Here is a 16,772-nt window from a genome sequence, read left to right as displayed (position 1 = left end):
CTCCGAGAGCGATTTTTATAGCCCGGGAGCTCCCAACGGTGTGAGTGATGCCCAAAAAAATTGCGCGGAAAAAAATAAATTACGCCAAAAAAAAAGGCGCCTATTGGGAAAAAAAAGGGAGAGAAGGGAGGAAAAGGAGGGAATATAAATAAACTCTCCCTCCAATGAATTTCATTATTTTAGAAATTGTGTGAATGAGAGTGAAAATGAGAGAAAGGGAGAGTAAGAGAGAGTGAGGAGAAAGAGAGAGCGAGGGGCAAGAGAGAGCGAGAGTGAGAGCAAGGAGAAAGGAGCAAGGAGAGAGCAAGTGCCAAGGAGCAAGGAGCAAGAGAAAGAAAGGAGCAAGGAGCAAGGGAAGATTGGAGGCCAAAGAGGTAGGCTCTATTCTAGCAATTTTTTTTAATGTTCATTACTAAATAAATAAATAAATAATTTTTTTTCCCATTCCCATTCCATTTTTTTGCAGATTCAAAACTTCAAATTTCAAACATCATGGTTATATTTATTGGCATTTTCTTTTTCTTGGTTCTTTTTTTGGTTATTATGGTGTTGGAGAATAGAAAAAGGAGGGCTGAAAATGAAGAAGTGGATGAAGTGTGTCATAGTGGATTTGTTGAAAACCCCAGAGAGGAGGAGCTGAAGGAGAGTGAACATGAGTCTCAAAAAATAAACAAGACCAAACTCCATTGTGGAAATATGTTAATAGGCCTGAAGCAAGGAAAGGGGGTGGAACCACTAAATTTCATTGCCCCATGGCAATAATAACTACACAGGTTCATACACCCGTGCCAGAAAGCACCTCTGCGGGAAAGGGCCATGGGATGGAGATAAACAAATAGGAATCAAAACTTGTACAGGTGTGTCAGCAACAGATAGAGCCAAATACATAAGGGAAGAGGAGGAAGCCCAATACAAATCTAAAAAATCAAAGGGTTTCTTTGAACCAAGCTCACAATCACATACACAAGGAACTCCTTCAGCATCCTCCCAAGGCAGTGGATATGGAGGCACAGGGTCACCAAGTTTAAGGCGTAGAAGCATATCAGATTTCCATGATGAAGGGTGTAGGAATGATGTGGATTCAAATGTTTACAGGTTTCTCTATGCATGTGGGATTCCATTCAATGTTCTTTGCTTATGTTATTGGCATGAAATGGTTTCTGCCATAAATGATGCCCCTAAAGGATACAAGAGCCCTAGGTATGACAAGGCTAGAACCGTTGGACTTGATCATGAAAAAGCAAAAATGTCACATTCTTTGAGTAGAATGAAAAGTTCTTGGACTGACCATGGGGTGTTCATTGTATCTGATGGATGGAAAAATGTAAAAGGCAAGCCATTGATAAGTGTTCTTGCTGTGTCTGTTAGTTGTGCCATCTTTCTTTCAGCATATGATTACTCAGACAAGTTCAAGACCGACATCAACATTGCAGAACCATTACTTGAAACAATTCAATGTATTGGGCCATACAATGTCATCCAAGTCATCACTGATAATGCTCTTAATTGTAAGGCAGTGGGAGCAATTATTGAGGATAAATACCCTAACATATTTTGGTTTGGGTGTTTGGTTCACACAATGAACCTTTTGATGCATGATATTGTTAAGAACAAAAATGAACAACACAAATGGATTGGTGACTTGTATAAGAGAGGCAATGAAATGATAAAATTTATTACAAATCATAGCAATACCCATGGCCATTTCCGCAGTCACTCAAGATTGGAGTTGTTGAAGATTGTGAGGACTAGATTTGGTAGCTATTACCTCACCTTCAGACACCTTTTGAAGGTAAGAGAGTCATTGGCTAGCATGGTATCAAGTCCACACTGGCAGGTATTAAAGGAAAGGGCTATAAATGCAGCTGACAGACAAGGTTTTGAACAAGTGGAGGAGACCGCTCTTGATGGTATGTTTGGGGCATGTGTGAGGCAAGTATTGGATTTCACCAAGCCCGTTTATCATATGATTCAGTTTGCAGATATAGATAAACCACTGATTGTCGAGGTGTATGAGCAGATGGATACCATGTTGGGGCAAATAAAAGATATTGTTCATAAAAATGATCCCAACTTGTATAAACTGATTCACGATTGTGTGTGTATATGGTGGGATAAACTTAATGTTCCACTACATGCCTTAGTGTATATCCTTACGCCAAAATACTACTCTGCATCTTGGTTGGGCCAACCTGCACCAGGGGGTGGGGTTAGGGTCAAACCCCATATGGATGAAGAGGTATCTATAGGATATTTGCAAGCATTAGACAAGTTGATACCTGACAGGGAGGAATGTGCTAGTCTGTGTCTTGAATTAGGTAGATACTTTAGTTGCACTCGTTTGTTTGGTGTACCTTCCATGTAATGGAAGATAGAGACAGATTTGATGCTCTCACATGGTGGGAAGCATATGGCAACCAAGGACTTTTGCCAAAATTGGCAAAAAAGAGTTCTCTCTCAGGTTGTAAATACTTCTTCTGCAGAGAGGTGTTGGAGCACCTACATCTTCATTCATAATGTGAAAAGAAACAGACTCAATGAAAATCGGGCATAAAGCTTGGTTTATGTGCATTACAACTTGAGGTTGTTGAGTCATTACTGTGATTGGGCTTATGAGGATCCAACATATAAAATTTGGGACAACCATCCAGAGGATGATAATTTGGAGGATGGCACTATACATCTTGAAGAATTGGAAGCGAAACTTATGAGAGAGGAAGATGAAGCAACAACCATGCCACCTCCACCATCCAGTAGCAGTGCTCGAGTTCCGAGTCTTGTTCCTTTGCTGTCACTACCTCCATCTACACCTTCACATGGAGGGCATATGCCTTCTGGTTCTAGTCGTCGGTCTGTGCGTAAGGAGACTCCTAGAAGACCACCATGACCTGCTCATACATCAGACACTTCTCGTGGCAAGGGCCACATAAGTAGTAGATAATAGATTTATAGTTTAGTTTACTTGTCTTTTCTAGTTTCTAGTAGTTTTCATAACTGTTGACTCTTTCATATTTATTATAATATTTTTTGTAAACAATATATGACAATTTAAGTTTGAAGTTGGCAATTATAACTCATTGGTAATGATTCTGAACTATGAATATGATGCTTTGTGAAAGTTGTTTCATTTCATTTCATTTTATAACGTTTCATTTCATGTTAGATATTATTTCTTGTAATGGTTAAACTTAGCTTACAAGTACAACTTTGGTGATCAATGATGATAAATGTTATATATTGAATTTTCATTTTTGAAAGCTTGGAGTTGAAACTTTAAGATTGATGAATCATGATTCATGAGAGTCAATATGTTGAATGTTACTAACTTGTGGACGTGGTTGATGAAGATCATAACTTCTAGATGATTGTTGTTATATGGTTCAATGATCAATCTATGTTTTTTTATGTTTTTTATATCTAATTCATCATTATACATGTTTTTGTTGACATATATGTATCAAAATATAAAAAATATATATATTATATAAAAAACGCTTTGGGATTTGCTTCCAAACTGGGAGCTTTTGAAAATGTCACTCCTACACCTGTTTTCACTCTTGCTCCAAGCTTTCGCTCCCGCTCCCAAGTAACACTGATTTTAACACTTTGGTTTTTGGGATTTTCTCTATTTTTGTACATATTGGGTATTGGGTTTTTCTCTTTTTACTTGTGCAGGAATAGCTCTGAGAAATCAGCCAAGGAAATCTTTAGATCTGAGCCAGATCTAGACCTTGGAGGGAAAGATCTAGGTTCAAAGATTGTTTGCAGGTATAGATCTGAGAAATCAACCAAAGAGATCTTCAGATATGAGCCAGATTTAGACCTTGGAGGGTAAGATCTGGACTCAGGAATTTTTTTTACAGGGCCATAACAATCGATTATTCAGTAAAAGTTTGATTGAATCAAAGATTTGAAGAGGAGTTTTATTCATTAAAAGTTTTGAGGATTTGAGCATCTAAAACCTTCACGGTGCCTCCTAGCCTTAAAGCTGCCTGTAGCAACCTCTTTCCCCTGTCGTTTTCCTTTAAGCCTTCCATTTAATCCCTGCTGCTGCCAGATCTGCCTTATGTTGCTCTCTATTGTAGCCTTTTGGTTGCCCATACTTCAGATCTAAGACAGTATCATCACAGACTTTAATTTCATGTTTAAACATATAATAATAAGTCTGAAAACACCCTAAAAAATTCACTGCATAATTATCACAACAATAATCTAAGTATATTGGCTCTTATTTTATGCTTCTTCAGTGATAAATCTTGATATTGAGTAACTGGTAGTATTGTTCCAGTGGTGTTTTCTGAGCGTACAAGGTCTGTACATCAACCTTCTTTTGTTTTTTATAGTTCATGAACTTCCTTTCTCTTCAGATTTTGATAACTGATCTGGATTTGGTAGACTGATATACTTGTTAAACAAGCTACAACCAGCTTATTTCTTTGATCTTACAGTAGAATCATTACAAAAGTCTGATATTAAATTGTGGAAGTGAGATCTGAAATTCCAGAGGTCTCACCATTTGTTTTGGAGGATCAAGTGTAAGTGTTTGGCTATCATTGCATGCATATGCGGGTGACTTGAGTTCACTGTTAGAAATCTGATATACCTTTTCTTCAAAGGTTTGATATAGGTATGATCTTGACATGACAGTGATATATTACCTTTGCATTTGGCACTAAGCTTGAATCTAGATCATTAGTACTCCTTATCCTGCATTCAGTGATCATTTGAGAAGTGATTTGGTGGACTGATTGGATCATCTAGTGACTCACATCATATTGCTCTTTTGCTTTAATTGGTTATTGAATTTCGGTATCTAAGGACTGATATATTCTTGGCAATAAGTTACAATAGTCGGATTTCTTGACAGCAGAGTAACGTTGGTATATCTTAAAGTTTGGGGCATTCATTAGTCCCTCATTGGTTTTCGCATGCATCATTGTGCCATTTTATAGACCACAGATTGATATTTGCATTAGTATTGGAATGAGCCTCCTTTCTTATTTCTTCTTTGGTTTGGATACCAGCCTTTTACTTTGTGGTTCTCTGCTCTCATTAGAATCTCATTGCATGGTAAAATCACTTATGATAGAAATCTCATTTTCTTGAGTTGTTTGTGCTTGCATCCTCTTACCATTTTCTAAATGCTGTTTCATGAAATGAACAATGCTATGATCAACTACAGTAGTTAAAGGTGTGACAGTGCTTCACTAATCTAAAAGTTTATTAATTCAAGCTGTTGCTCACATATCTGTGGACAACTTGTTTATCTCTAGCTACTTGTGCTTGTACACTTTAGATTTCATTACAACCATATAACAAAGCGAAATTCTAAATGAGTCACATGATTAAAGGTATATAATTTTGTTGTGACTCATTGATTCATTGGAAGAGGTTTTTTGTAATCTTGTATAGCAAGTGTTACTTTTGCAAATTGGATAGTAGGTTATTCATTTCTCTTGATCTATATTGTCTCATTAGAGCATTTTCATTGCATATTAGTCTTGCATCTTGTTCTAATTTCTCCTTGCAGTGTTGTGTTAAAATTGGCAACTAGGACCAAACTCCATGTGGGTCATCTTATTTATGGCAGATGATATTTTTCTTGCATCACTCTTATCGAGAGGTGTAGGATTGATCTAAAGATCATCCGATTTCGATAAGTATTCATGGAGTTATGAATTTATTTGTGTAATTAGACAATTCGTCAAGGTTGGCCAGCAACTAAATAACACCCATATGTGCTCAATGTTTTAGTATAAAAGGAGATGAATTGAGAGTCATTTTACACACACTTCTCTCTTGATTTCTCTCCACTCGCTTTGGGTTTTAGTGGAAGAGAAATCTAGGAGTGGAAGCCCTAGACGTTGGAGGAAAGGAGGCTGCCCTAGCTGCAGCAAAGAAGATAGGTCAACGAAGCTATTGAAGGAAGCCCTAGCCGCAGTCCTAAGGAATCCCTAGCCGTAGTCCTAGAATACCCTAGACGCAGTCATCTAAATGAGGTCAACACTAGGGTAGGCCGCATTTCATAAGGGAAATTTTGGGCCAGATTGGAGGATGGTTAGGGACTGTTGTGTGCCTTAACCAATCCCAGAAATTACAACAGTAATGAAGTGACGAATAGCAGCATTTGTATGGTGTGTTGGCAACAAAACAATTGATGGGACAACAACATACAATTGGGTTAGTAGTTATGACTTTGCACAATTGATGGGACAATAGTTATGACATAGCACAATTGATGGGACAACAACATACAATTGGGACAATAGTTATGGCATGGCACAATTGATGGGACAACAACATACAATTGGGACAGTAGTTATGGCATGACACAATTGATGGGACATCAGTGTTGATTTGGGGTAGCATCGAGTGTGCTCTAGCCATGAAATTTGGTGGAGAGGTTGGGGCACATGATATCTCCAATACCGAGAAAGGGTTTGGGCAAATTCTAAACAGATCAGGAGATATTAAAATAATTAATATTTTTTATAGAGTCCCTAAGTCTAAACTTAGGGAAAATAAAATATTAATGTGTATTAATATGAATCTGTGTTAGAATGGTCCAAAAGTCATGGATCAAGCCAGATCTAATCTTAGCTGTTGATTAGGGACTTAAGCGCGGCTGTTGAGATGTCAACAGGAAAAGTATAAGAGGAGGCTTGAGGGTCACTTGGAGAACACACCAGATGATTAGCCATTCTATTCTCTAGAGCGGGGTTTGCTAAGAGAGATAGAATCAGTGATTGGGAGAGCAGTCGAGGGGAATTGAGTACAGAGAAATAGAGAAGGTAGAGATTGTGCCAGGAGAGAAGCGCAACAGCCAAGGAGGGTGACGCAGAGCCACGCAGAGGTAGCCAAGTGCTGCGCAGAGCAACAGATGGGCCAGCGTAGTTGACGCTGGGCCTCCTGGGGCTGATGCAGGCCAAGAAAGGCTGACGCAAGGCCAACATGAGACAGAGAGGGGCTGATGCAGTCCAGTTTGGGTAGATGTTGGGGTTGCAGAGCAGTTTTGCGCTGAGGAGCTGCTAGAAGGATTTTCCGGGGTTTCAGCCAGGAGATTTCTCTCAAACTGTGAGGTATAGCTGCTAAGGAAATTCTCTGTTGGGTAGGCTAGTTTCCGTACCTAGATTGTACTTTGATATTGCTTAATAAGAAAACCCTCAGATAGCTGCACTGATTTTCCCACATTGGGTTTTTCCGGGGACATTGGTCCAAAAATAATGGTGTCATGTGGTGTGTTTGTTCTTGTTTCTTTTAGTTTTTGATCTATAATATGTTGAGCATGCATTGGTGTTTATTTTCAATATTTACTTTGTAAATAGCTTGTTAAAGAAAAATAACAAGTAGGTAGGAATAAATCACAAAAGTGCATGAAGGGTTTCTAAACTAAGTAAACTTAGAAACTTCAACAAGCAGTTATGGCATGACACAATTGATGGGACAACAACATACAATTGGGACAATAGTTATGGCATGGCACAATTGATGGGACGACAACGATACAATCAGGACAACAGTTATGTCATGGCACAATTGGGATAGCAACTGTGATGGGACAACAACAATAGCCAATTGGGACAGCTGTACGGTAAGCAAGATGCATGGGCAGCATGATAGCAATAACAACCTGATAGCAGCAATGTTACAATGATGACATGGGACAACAATGTCACAATGGGACAACAACAAAGGCATGCTAACAATGGGACAACAACAAAGGCATGCTTACAATGAAATGATGGTATGGTAAGCAAGGTGTAGTAAGCACATGGTGGCAAGCATGGTGTAGCAAGCACATGGGACAGTATGGCAAACATAGTGCAGCAATGGCACATGATGCAATATAGTGATGGGTACAGTCATGGTTGATGAAGCATGATGGGATGCATCATAGTGATGATGGGTGCAACATGGTGCAGCATAGTGAGGTGCAACATGATGATGAGGAGCAGCACAATGATAGGTGCAACATGGTGATGGAGTCACCTGGGAGAATCAGTTGAAGCAGCATGTCTTCAACTGAGTTCAGCTACCTCATGTATCATCTACTTAGAGATGATCTATGCTCTTACTTAGATAAGTCAAAGTGTTGACTTCTGTTGTAAATGTACTATCTCTCTCTCTCTCTCTCTCTCTGTGTGCTGAACTATTGAAGAACATATAAGAAGAATTGATCAATGGTTTCCCCACATTGGGGTTTGTCCCTGGCTAGCGCCACATCTTGTGTCCTCTTGTTTTGGCTTGTCTTCTGTGATTTATGTTTATGTTCTATTTGCAATTTAATATTATGCTGATGTGATTGCTAATCTGGGAAAGATATTGATCTAATTGTGAAAATTGAAAAAAATTTCTCTAAGCATATAACATACGTAAAATTAACATATTGCCTACCTTGTGGCTTGAGGAATATTTCATCATTGAGCAATTTCTCTAATTTATTTGAGAATTGTATCTAGGCACTAGTCTTTTATGGTCTTATCTTAAGTGTCATATTATTTTAGTTGAGGTTATCGATCTCACATTGTTCAATTTGTTAACATAACATGCCCTCTAATCTTAATTCAAGCTGCATAGAGAAGTAATTGCCTTGCCTCAAATCCCCTAGAACTTGTTGTTCCAATAAGTTTCCCCTTTCATCTATCTTTAGGGACTACCCCCGTTAGCTTGTCTAGGAGAGAGCTAGAACATAGTGAGTAGGGATCAGGGTGACAACCCCTACTCTGAGCATTGCGCCTTAGGTGTACACTTTGGGCGACAATAGGGTCCACAAGGCGTTAGCCTCCCCCTTCCCTTGTCCACACTTTGTGTCGGGCCTGGAACGATCCCTCGGAGGTTGATGCAGCTAAAAAGAAAGTAAAAAGCATAATTTGGCCACTCTCAATAGGAAATGTACCATAAAATGCAAAATATGGCCGGGACATACGAATTTAGTACATGGGCAAAATCCAACATGATCTCTACCCCTATCATCATGGCCATCACCCTGGTTCCTAGGGCCCCTATATTGGCCATTTGCATCACTAAGGAACCCATGATTGCTCCAACCCCTGGTGGGCAATGAACTAACCAACCTTAAAGGGGCTATTCATTGCTATATCATTCGCTTCATACTCTCATCCCTTGGAGCCTCGAGCAGTTATAAAAGAAAAATCAATAAAAGGAAAAAGGCATATGAAGAAGGGTGGAAAAACAAAGGTCGGGGTAACTCGTGTACCATGATTTCTTCCTCCTACATCTATACACCCAAGTGTGGGCCTCCCTCATCATAGATGCCCTTGTACCATGGCATGTGGCTTGGAGCCTTCCACTGATGTCGCACACCGCTCCATCATTATATCACATGAAACTTGCCATATGACGGATGTACCATGGACCTGTCACCCCCCTAGAGGTTGAAACCACTTAATAGGGTCCTTTATTAACCTCCTTTATGAACTTGGAGACTTTTTTACACTCTAAAGCCCATTATGGAAGGGCATGCCACTATGAAATGCCCACTTGGTGTGAAAATTCTATCACTGCAACAACTGATTTATTTTTCCTACTTATTCCACAATAAGTTATTTATGAAATTACTTCAATAAACATTAAAAGAAATACTGCTGCAGATATCACACCGTAATATAGAAACAAACATATGCACAATCATTAACTCAATGACACAGATATTTTGGACAACAATCCCTGGAAAAACCCAATGTGGGAAAACCGGTGCAGCAAGAAATGATTTTATTATTCAGCAATTCTTCTGTACAATAGGGTTCCAAATTGGCTTACCCACAGAGAGAAATAATTCTCCAGCACTTCTCCCAATCCTAGCGTCAGCCCGACTAACCTCTGCGTGGCTATCAAAACCTCTGCGTCAGCCCCTGCTTGACTGCGTCAGCTTTGGGTCTCTCTACGTCACTCACGTAGGCCCAACAAGTGACTATGCAGTCTTTTGCTGCCTTTGTGTTTTCCTAAAAAGCCCTGCGTCTGCCTCTCCTGGCTCAACGCTGATCTCCAATCGCTGATCCCACCTCTCTGCTCTGTGCTTGCTGTCTCCTGACTGCTCACCAGACCAGTAGTTCAATTTCTCGGCTAACCCCGCTCCAGAAATTGAACTGACTGGTCTCCCTCAGTGTGTTTTCTAAGTGACTCTCAAGCCTCCTCTTATACTTTTTTCATTGACAAATCAACGACCGAGATTAAGTCTCTAATCAACGGCTAAGATTAGATCTGGCTTGATCCATGACTTTTGGACCATTCTAACATGGTTTTATATTAATACACATTAATATTTTATTTTCCCTAAGTTTAGACTTAGGGACTCCATTAAAAATATTAATTATTTTAATATCTCCCAAACTGTTTAGAATCTGCCCAAACCCTTTCTGGGTATTGGAGATCTCATGTGCCTTAGGCTCTCCACCAATTTTCGTGGCTAGATCACATCTGATGCTATCCCAAAACAACACTTGGTTCCATGACTTGTAAGCCCATTTGCTTAATTGCACTAATGATTTGTTGTACTGGAAGGTGAGGAGACACATTGGATCTTATGCAGGATTGCAGGTGGGTCTTCATCTTGGGGTTTGGTCTCCGTATACAGGGTTCAGGACTTCCAGAGGGTCATATTGGCATTTATAGGGTGTGCATTGAGAGCCATGGGTGTCCACTATAGTAGAGAGCAGATAGTCATGCCATGGGATCCCTCAGCACCATTCATTGCTCGCTCGTGTCCAACTTATTTGATGATGATTGTGCACCTGGACCACCTTGCCCAACTGGTTACACTCTTGCACCACACAGTTAACGGTTGATCCAAGGCCCAGATGTGTTTGCGCTTGACCATGGGAGGCAAAGGGAGGGCTTGGATCATTGTTCTAGCCCTTGTAGATGGGATACATGCTTGTTTGCTTCTGTTGGAGACCCATGAGGATGATTTTTGCCCCCCACAACCACTTCGGGGCACCACGGGTCATTTTCTTGGAGATCAAGGGGCCACCCCCTTCATCCCTATTTTTGGAGCCCTTCTATTCATTTTGGCACATGTTGGACTCCATTTGGCTTCCCAATGACCCTCCTAGAGACTTGTCTATCATTTCGGTCCTCTTGTGAGGCTTTTTTTTCATATTATGGAGCTATTTGGTGGGCTTGTCACCAAAATGTTGTTATTTGTACATTATTTTATTATTAGGGGCATCGTTAGGCCTAATTAGGCAATTCGAATCCCTTAGAGGATCATATAATTTAATGAGAGGTTCATTTCATTCCTCATCATCACTTGGATTTGGGATATATCTTTCTAAGGATTTCAAAAATTTGTGGAATGATTTAGATGATTAAATACATTTTGATGTGTGGAATATTTTCGTTATCTCTCTTGGAGCTTCTATTTTGCAAATGTGATGGATGGATATACTCTCTTGTCATGTAAGTGCTCTTTTCATGCAAATTTCTTGATAATTTATGTCTAATGTATGGAACGCTATGCTTTGATTTTGCTTGTGCCCTAAAATTAATGCGAATTTATGAAACACTTGTAATCTTGGCTCATTGCATATGTTATTCATCTTGGCAAGAAGAACGAATTTTCCTAGGGGTAGGTTGTGCACCTTTTACCTTGAAACTCCATCAAATCTTGCATATCGAAGTATAAAAGTCTAAAGTTGTCGTGTAGCTGCATCCATTAGTAGTGAAGCTGCTTCTTTAGGCCTCCTTGAAGAGTGAAATTCCCAAATCTTGATCATTTTGACTCCAATCTTCCCAATAGCCAAGCACTGGTTCTAGATCCATGATGATCAACTCTAAAATATTTTAATTTCACCCTTTTCTTATTTTTTCGCCCTAACTGTAGAAGGCCAACTAGGGCCTAGTACGAATTGCATTAGAGACATCTCCTTGGGTAAAAATTGGTACACTACTGTGCTGTCCTTTTCTTTAAGTTCCCTCAAAGTTTCAAACAATTCCCGTGGCTATTTTGAGAGAAATATCAAGCCCTAGCTCCAAAACCATTTCTACTCTTCACCTTCCTTGGTTAGAGGCATTTCTAGGGTCATTTGCTCTCAAAATGTCATCGGAAGTTCACCTTTCTTTGACCCTTCCTTCTAATCCTAGATTGACCTAGTCATATTGTTAATGATCACTCCAAACCCTAGGCCTCGCTTGGATCCCCTATGTCTCTATTGTGGTTCCAACCTTTGTATGATGTATATCTCACAAAACCTTAAGAGAGGTCCTCCTCCCTTTCTAGGAAACCTTGACCTAGGCATAACTCTTTTATTGAATATTCTTTCACCTAGGTTTAGGCCTCCTTCCCTCCAGCCTTTCTTGGAAAGCCCTTCTTTTGCTTCTAAAACAATCAACCTATTATTTGAGCCTCTCCTTTTAATCGGCTTTGGAAATCACATTGTACATTATTGTTGACCTCATCATTCTAGTGATTTTCACCATACCGGGACTCCTCCCATTGGTGAAAGTCCATAAAGAGCAAGGGACATCGACTAAGGTGACAATGGGTCCTTGTCATGTTGGTGCCAGTTGGTCAAGTAGTAGTCCCTTTGGAACCCCTCCTAGGATCCCTACTAAATTTTCAGTAACGGGACCAATAGATCAAAGATGATATGCCATTGGGAGACTATTTTTAGGAGTATCAGTCAACGGGGGCTAATTTCCAAGTTGCAATAACCTTCAAAGATGTTTTTTCATTTGAAGAACGGTAACAAAAACAAGGGTTTTAGTGGAGCACCCACAAAAAGCAGAAAGTGGCAGCGCACTGTTGGGAAGTTGAATCTCCCGAATTTTGATGGCTCTACTAGATGCACAATGACAACATGGGTCCAGAAACTTGACACCTATTTCCTGTTGAACACAATGGTAGAGGCAGATGCTATTAAATTAGCCACTCTACACCTAGAAGGAGAAGCACATGATTGGTGGTGCCATGGGTTATCTACCTTGGGGCGTATGAGTGTGACCTCTTATGAGGACTTCACACAAAGGGTGATAGAGCGATTTGACAGGAAGGATCTCGAAATATATTTCCAGGAATTGATACAATTGAGGTAGACAAGTGGTTTGGAGGCCTTCATATTAGAGTTTCAGGGATTGGTTGTGATGGTGATAAGACATTTCGACTACCCAATTAGTCATGCTATTCGTAAAGGGGTTGGTTGAGCCTCTACTTGGATGGGTTCGAGCCAACAAACCTACTACCTTGTAGGAGGCCGCAGGAAAAGCACGAGACATGAATGATGCAATACCTAAAACTAAAGTTCCTCCCAAAACAACCCTTCCACTAAAGGGTAAATATATCAAAATTGTTAGAAAATAAAAAAAGTAGAAATATTTCTTATCTTGATAATTACTTGTGATTTCTTTGTATTCTTATTATCTTTTGTTATGTCTTCTTTTATCTTCTTATCATTGAGCAACTACCAAAACATAAATGCATGAAGATCAAAACAACAAGGACACAACTTCCTCTTCTTCTGGTTCTGTGGGATCGATTAAATAAACGGATGAAACAACCACCTCTGCCTGTGCTATACCTGTGCTATAAGAACAAGCTTTTGTGCTTACGGGTTAAACTTAAACTGAGTAAATGGCTTCTCTTGCTTCCATCCCTGCTGCTTCAGAAAACCAAAAAAGAAGTGATTCGTTCGTTAAGGTCGAAGGAAAGTGTCTTGGAAGATGGATGGAAGGTGAACTTTGCTTTCCTTTAAACAATTGATGGACGTAGGCTCTCAGCCACGACAAAACCCCTCTCTACGAGTTCACTTAGCTAAACAATTCAAGCAAACAAGATGTGATGGCCCTTTTTCTGGTGTTCCTTATGGCATGGTTAGGATGGACTTTCAGGGTTGGAGGCAGTCAGGTCACAAGTGCAGGTTTACTTCATCAGCGGGCCCATGGATTTTTGGAGATGTTTCATGTTGTCTGGAGGAGTTCACTTGCTATATTCCATCATCAGGATTGATTCCACACAACTTGCTTGTCGTTCCATTGAATTCTAATAATTCCCGTAAAACGGGGTTATTATTCTGCTGAACTCAATTAATTACTCTTAAGGTGGCATTCCGAGAGGAATACTTGACGGAACACCTTAGTGTAATAGCTCGTTGGAATCAGAACGAGAAGATCTATACAATGGGATGGTTAGAACTGATTTTTAGTGGTCTAAGGAGGTATGGTGGCCAATTTACCATTTTCCCACATTAAAAGGATATTTTAATTAAAATAAAAATATGGAAATGTGCTCAATGATTAAAATAATAATAAAATAGGAACTTAGATCTATAAAAAAGAGGAGGAGGAGGCCATTAGAGGACATCTTGGATTTGAGCATTGTCTTGTGTGAGAGGTTTGAGAACCTGGTTCTCTACTTCAGTAGCCCCAGGTCGGGTAATTTTGGTGAGAGTGGACGGAAACCCACCTCATCTCCTTGGTGGATTCAACCAGAATTCACAGTTGCAGTGATTGATTTCAGATCAGTTTGGAGGGCCAGTACAATATTGGAGTAGATTCTTGAGGCCAACTTTCCATCTCAGTTATATTTGGTTGTATCAACATGTAAACCCTAGTTTATATATTATAATAAAAGCTGAGATTGCTCCTGTTCATCTTGTTGTTATTTTGTCGTGTTCTATTGGTTATATTGTACATGGCAATGTTTTGTTAAACGAATGGTAATATTTTTTATAAAGTAATTCTGGTGGAGTTAGATTTCTGCAAAATTAGTCAAATATCCCGTTTGGGATTTACACAAGAGTTCAATTCTGAATTTGGAAAAAGTCCCAAAATGAGGCGCTCCACCTCTATTTACCCTTGCTGGCCCTCCTCTCTCCATGTGGGCTCCACAAATCGAACCCCCTTCTCTCTTCATTCTCACAAGTGCGAATTCTCCTAAGGGGTGTGAATTCCCTCTTGGTGTGACCCCCACATTCCAATTCTTAATTTTTCTTCTCCTCCTATATTTGGGGCCTTCTTTCATCAAAATGTCAAGTGAGGTCCGCCTATCCTACTTCTCCTAAGTCAATACATGCCAAAATATCAAAATTGTGCAAAAATGTATTACTTAGCAAAACTTGCTAAGTGGAAACATCACATTTTTCCTCAACTGATATCTAACTTTGACTTAGAGGCTGCAATAATGGGTATCTGTCGTCAAGAACATCTAGAATGTGCACTGGACCTAGTTTATTTTTAAGAAACACTGCATCTATTTGCTGTCAAGTTCTCTTGAACTTTTACAGAGTCTCAGACTCTAACCTGCAATATGAAATTTAAGCCATGTCATTGGTGAATCAAACCTAGGTTGCTTACGCAACATTTACTCTTCCTTGCTTGTAGAACAAAGCTAGACAGACAACTTCTTGCTGCTGTTTTTAATATGCATGTAAATAACAGCCGTGTTGATAAATTTTTGGTTATTAGCAACTTCAATAAAATTACTTACGTTCTCAGATTTCAGGCATTATTTCTAGGTACAGATTGGATGATTAGTTTGTGTTAAATTGTGAGGTGACAATTTGTGATGTTTGTTGTAATTTATTTTTATTTTACCAAGGATATCATGTTTCTGCGAGATTGATCATCTGTGATTCTGTCCACATAGTTTTTTCAAATTTAGTTATTATACTGTGCCTGTGACTGATTCAAGTTATAATGTTTTAGGGAAAATGACCACGTTGAGGAAGCTTCTATTGGCTGGGAATCCTCTGCGGACCCTACGGAGGTTCGTGGATCTTTGCACTAGCTTGAACGTTTTACTTCTAATCATTTAACTTGCATATATATATCATAAAGATTATCTACTGAATATTTTCTATTGCAGCTCATTGGTTTTGGGTCCTACTCAGTCATTGCTCAAGTATCTTCGTAGTAGACTTCCTGCAGATGAAGGTGAGATTTTTTTTTCAAATTGATTTTTTCCATTCACATGGTTTTACATTACCAGATTCCTAGATGCTTTTGTCCATTCTAACCAATTATCAACAGATTTGTGTTTTCTTTTTACAACTTAAGGAATATAATGATAGGATTGAGCTCTATAAATAGTTTCCTCCACGGCATATTGTTTTTAATTCAACTGGGGCAAACTTAGTAGGTGGCCTTGAACTCTGAAGAAAATATTGAAATACACATTTCTTGCATTTACATCTTGCTCCTGATATCATTCCAATTAAATGTTTTAGTAATACAGGCGATCTTTTATGATACAGAAGCTGAACCCACAGCAGCATCATCGGGGAATGTGTTTGGTGCTGATGTGCATGATCGCATTGTCATGGCATCTCGAAATGCAACATCCTCAAAGGTATGGGAATGCGATTATTTTGGTTTGCGTAAGGATTCTATAATATCCACTTTGGAATATCTGATGAGAGTTTATACTAAATCAGAACAATGCATGTTGAATATGTTGGTGTTTTTGGGTCATTTCTTCTTCACCAGGCATTATCATTGAGTGGACTGGGCCTAGAAACCATACCAGCCGTTGCATGGGAATCAAATGAAGTCGTGAGCTTGGATCTTTGCAAGAACAAAATCAAAGAGTTGCCAAATGAGCTTTCATTATGTGTTTCACTTGAGGTAAGAATTTTAGAAAATTTCCAGGAGAACATTGTGGTGTGTAGTGTGAAGTTGCTATACGACTACTTAATATTCAGTTATATCTGTTGCTTTATTTTATCGTAAAACATGTAACATAGTCTTAACATGCAATTTGAGTGATTTTCGATTCTCAGAACTAAGTCATCATTTGACTATTAAAGTGTCTAGAGGCA

General features: G+C 39.3%; 1 protein-coding gene across 3 annotated transcripts in view; it reads left to right on the top strand.

Annotated features, from left to right (window-relative positions):
• The window catches only part of LOC149152832 (Leucine-rich repeat (LRR) family protein), a 519,369-nt gene that overhangs the window by 322,807 nt on the left and 179,790 nt on the right, over positions 1-16,772 (top strand). For all 3 annotated transcript variants that reach the window (XR_016262186.1, XM_089437808.1, XM_089437807.1), the window contains 4 exons: positions 15,661-15,721; positions 15,821-15,888; positions 16,209-16,303; positions 16,441-16,578. Coding sequence is in view for 2 of the 3 variants with exons in the window: in XM_089437808.1 (XP_089293934.1) it covers positions 15,661-15,721; positions 15,821-15,888; positions 16,209-16,303; positions 16,441-16,578 (362 nt within the window). In the remaining variant the exon portion in view is untranslated. The remainder of the gene's footprint in view (positions 1-15,660; positions 15,722-15,820; positions 15,889-16,208; positions 16,304-16,440; positions 16,579-16,772) is intronic.

The sequence above is a fragment of the Pinus tabuliformis genome, chromosome 9, assembly GCF_031772625.1.
Source record: "Pinus tabuliformis cultivar Carrire ecotype Pingquan chromosome 9, CPIR1, whole genome shotgun sequence".
Classification (NCBI taxonomy): Eukaryota; Viridiplantae; Streptophyta; class Pinopsida; order Pinales; family Pinaceae; genus Pinus; species Pinus tabuliformis.
This window is presented reverse-complemented; position numbering and strand designations above follow the sequence as displayed.